We start from the raw sequence: 3,828 nt of genomic DNA on the forward strand, positions 1-3,828 counted from the left end.
TGGAGTTATTACCCTTGGTTTCATTAATGCGATGCATGCGTTCCATGATGTTGTATTGCACTCATTGATCTACCAGTTATGTTGAATGATTTCTCTTTTAATATCAATTACTCACAAATACTTCATATATTTCAATCATACAAACAACTGCTCATTCAATGTGTGACGGGCGTATTATATACCGCTCGCGGTAACCTTGTTTCAAGTCTTTTTATCTAAACGTTTTTTGGGTGATTTGAAACAACAACTGTTGGAGTTTTTATCTGTGTAAACAATTTGTGTATTTTATCAAATAAGATGGCATTCCATTATCTACCCTATCATTTATAGGTTCACTTTTATAAGGAGCACTTCATGGTTTGGCAGCATTCAAATTAATTAGTGCTGTTTGTATGGCTGGATCATAATTCATATCATTGATGCGAAAGACTCCAAGGTGTGTCATGATTTTGACCTAAGGTCACCTTTTGGAGTTTAAGGTCACAGATCATAGATGTCTAAAAGAGCCATCTTGACTATGTACTGCCATTAAAACAGTGTAGGAGTATTAGGCAACTGTTCAATAATGCCTTTTTTTTTTTAGAGGAACCTGGAACAAAATATTGTTTTTATTTTGCCTTATTTGTTTTATTTCTTTCGTTAGAACTTTTATCTGTATGGAGACTGAGGTCTGGGTTATTTGTTTGAAAATCTAGAATCAGAGCCTTTTTAACCAGTATAGTCGTTATGGGTGGGCTGTTTGTAAGCTAAAACAGGACCAATGCCAGTTTATCAGTGAAAGGCTCACAGCCTGTTTTAGTAAAAATAATACTGTGGAAGGGTACTTATTAACTACAGATAAAATTTGTTTGAAAACTGATTTCTCTGAATGTCTTACTATGGTTTGGAGAACTTCACTCTATTTAATTGTTTTCAGGTGTACAATTCTCAAAGCGTCACTTAGAATACCTTCAGTTGTTTGAGAAGGAGGAGATGACAAACCTGCTACGCAGGAAGAAGGCCAGTGAGAAGGAGACTATTGAAACCAAGATTAGTCTGCTCCAGAAGAGGTGAGTCATCACAAATGAAGTAAACTTGTTAACTATTATAATAAAAACCTTGCATGTCATAGATTTGGTAAAAAAAAAAGTGTTATTTACCACATGTGTCATAGAATGGCTCCTTTGAAGTGAAAACAAAAATGTCTATTCAGTAGGAGTCAGTTTATTCCAAATTTGTTTACGTGGCCATTGAGATTTGTCAGTATATGTCTCTGGTCTGTGACTTTCTCTTGGTCATTTGTCATTGCCAATAATTGGCAGGGGAAAACCTATAGCATTTGGCAGTAACAAGCTCGTTAGACAGGAGTGAAGGTTTACCATTAGGGAGGGGGAGATTTAAAGTCATTCCGAGTTAAACTTTGGTCTATTTATATTGTACAGAAATGAAGAGCTGTTCAAGGTGTTAGAGGAGGACTTCTTCCCTGAGCTTGGAGGAGTCGAGGATCACCATAAACATTACTTGGAAACAACATTTTTCAACCAACAAGAAGTTGCAAAAGCACCAGAGTTAGTCAAAGAGGAAACAAAAGAAACAATCGTTCTCACCGAGGTAAGCTGTGGAAATATTAGACAGTCTCTCATTCCTGAAGTTTACATTATTAGTTATATGGTTTGTTACTGACCTACTATGGAACCATAGAGGCCGAAGCCTCACCCCATATGAATGTTACTGACCCTCTATGATTGCATAGTAGGTCAGTAACAAACCATATAACAATTTTATCGCACCGAGGACCTTTTTATGCCCCCTTTTGATACACCTTAATTGTGTCCAGGTAGAAATACGAAATGGTTTCATCTAAACTTCTGGCACTGAAGTTCTCGAACTCTACATCCTGTCCCTTTTCGACTAAATATTCACGGAAAAGATTTGCAGATTGATTGTTACATTTCAACGTCTTCTCTAAGCGAATCTTTTTCCTTTTTTCGTCAATTTCTACTCGGGTTGTCCGAGACGCTTTCAAATAGTACTTGACGTCATGTCAAGCGGGAGGTCAACTATTTTCGACTGGCATAGGGGAGGCAACTATTTTAAATGTTTTTAAACGTTTTAACTTTTTCATGACGATTCTGTACAAAAGAATACACAGGAAAGTGTTCGTTCGGGGATATGTGGTAAGGCGTATTTTAGACCTAATTTGTTTTATTTTCGAAGCGATAGACAAGGGCTGCCATATTGCCCCCTAATTTTTTTTACTGACCCCCCTATAGTCTCATAGGGGGGTCACGACGTGACCCGATTTTAACCAAGCAGATGCGACAATTCTGTCCAAGGTGCAATAAAGCAGGACAATAGGTCTAGAAAATAAGCAAAAGTCTTGATGGCTTTATGAATTTCTGTGAGCAAGACTTGTTCTGCCAGATATTTTTCATGTTCATTTAAATTTTACTAATTGCTGCATAATTTATATTTAAGTTCTGGCAAAAAGGAATGTTAATGCTTGTTTACGAAATCTTGTTATAATATAACAACATGATACAGTAGATTTACCTATTTTTTTCCTTGAGGCAGTAGGGCGTATGCCATATTTGACGTAATAAAGGCACCGAGTGATCAGGGTAAATAGTAAGGAGGGCTCTTCTATTTCACCACATTTTCCCTCAGCAAACATTATACTGATTTCCAACTATGGCAGAGACATGAAGGTCTTTCATCATAAAGCAGGACCATTCTGATAGATAACATTGGTCAAACTATCAGATGATAGCTTTCCATGGCAGATTTGACTTCTCTCATTATGCTTGTTTCCAGCACCAGTTTGGTATTTTATGTTAAATTTCAACTTTGCTTGTGATAGACTTTTATTTCTATGATGTTTTCATAGCAGGTGGAAGATGAAGAAACTAAAAAGAAAAAGAAGAAGAAGTTAAAAAAGGAAAAGAAGGAGAAGAAAAAGAAGGAAAAAGAAGAAAGGCTTGAACTCAATAATTTTGACAATCCTGTCTTTAAGCATGAAATCACACCAGATAAATCGTTACAGTTTTCGCCACATCTAGATGTTGTTTCTCAGTCTCAAGTGTCTCATATTTCTCCTGTAAGGAAAAGCTCTCTAGAAAGTCCAAAGCGCCCCGGACTGTACCGTCGCATATCAAATAGGTCATACTGTAGAGACATACAGGATATTGATTCCTCTGATGAGGATGTGATGCGTACCAGTGGCCATTTTGGAATGCAAAAAGCATTGAACGTTCCATCAGGTCATTTGTCATTGAGAAGAAGTTTATCAAGAGACTCGACTGATTCAGAGGAGAATAACACGAGAGCTGCGTCACCTCGAATGTTCACACGGATGGCGAGGGAAAGCAGCACTGAGGATGAAAGGAAGAAACACAAAAAGAAGAGGAAGAAGCCAATGAAGAAAATGATCTCGGATACTGATTAATTTAACTTGTTGTTTAGAAGTATGCCGTCCTGCGCCTGTGACTTTATATATACTCTGAACAAGATACTGTGATACTTCTACATCTTATTCATTCTACATACATTTTACACGTTACAGCGCATTTTGTACATATTTATGTAATATTTTGTATTACGTGTTTAATGTTTATATGTCAAACTTTGTACTTTGTATTACATGTCATACTTGTAAAATATTTTGTACTTACATTACATTAGTTCATACTTTGTTTTACATGTCATACTTTGTATTACATGTCATACTTTGTATTACATGTCATACTTTGTTTTACATGTCATACTTTGTATTACATGTCATACTTTGTTTTACATGTCATACTTTGTATTACATATCATACTTTGTTTTACATGTCATACTTGTAAAAT

The 3,828-nt window shown here is 36.1% G+C and overlaps 1 protein-coding gene across 4 annotated transcripts in view; it reads left to right on the forward strand.

Moving 5' to 3' along the window:
* LOC110466308 (transient receptor potential cation channel subfamily M member 1-like) overlaps positions 1-3,610 on the forward strand; it is a 39,716-nt gene extending 36,106 nt beyond the window's left edge. For 3 of the 4 annotated variants that reach the window (XM_021522723.1, XM_021522722.1, XM_021522724.1), the window contains exons 23-25: positions 917-1,049; positions 1,422-1,590; positions 2,867-3,610. In XM_021522723.1, the coding sequence (XP_021378398.1) occupies positions 917-1,049; positions 1,422-1,590; positions 2,867-3,424 (860 nt within the window). In that variant the 3' untranslated portion in view covers positions 3,425-3,610. The remainder of the gene's footprint in view (positions 1-916; positions 1,050-1,421; positions 1,591-2,866) is intronic. The other variant, XM_021522725.1, reaches the window with a different exon arrangement.
* Positions 3,611-3,828: the final 218 nt, after the last annotated feature.

Source organism: Mizuhopecten yessoensis, unplaced genomic scaffold, assembly GCF_002113885.1.
Source record: "Mizuhopecten yessoensis strain PY_sf001 unplaced genomic scaffold, ASM211388v2 scaffold11129, whole genome shotgun sequence".
Classification (NCBI taxonomy): Eukaryota; Metazoa; Mollusca; class Bivalvia; order Pectinida; family Pectinidae; genus Mizuhopecten; species Mizuhopecten yessoensis.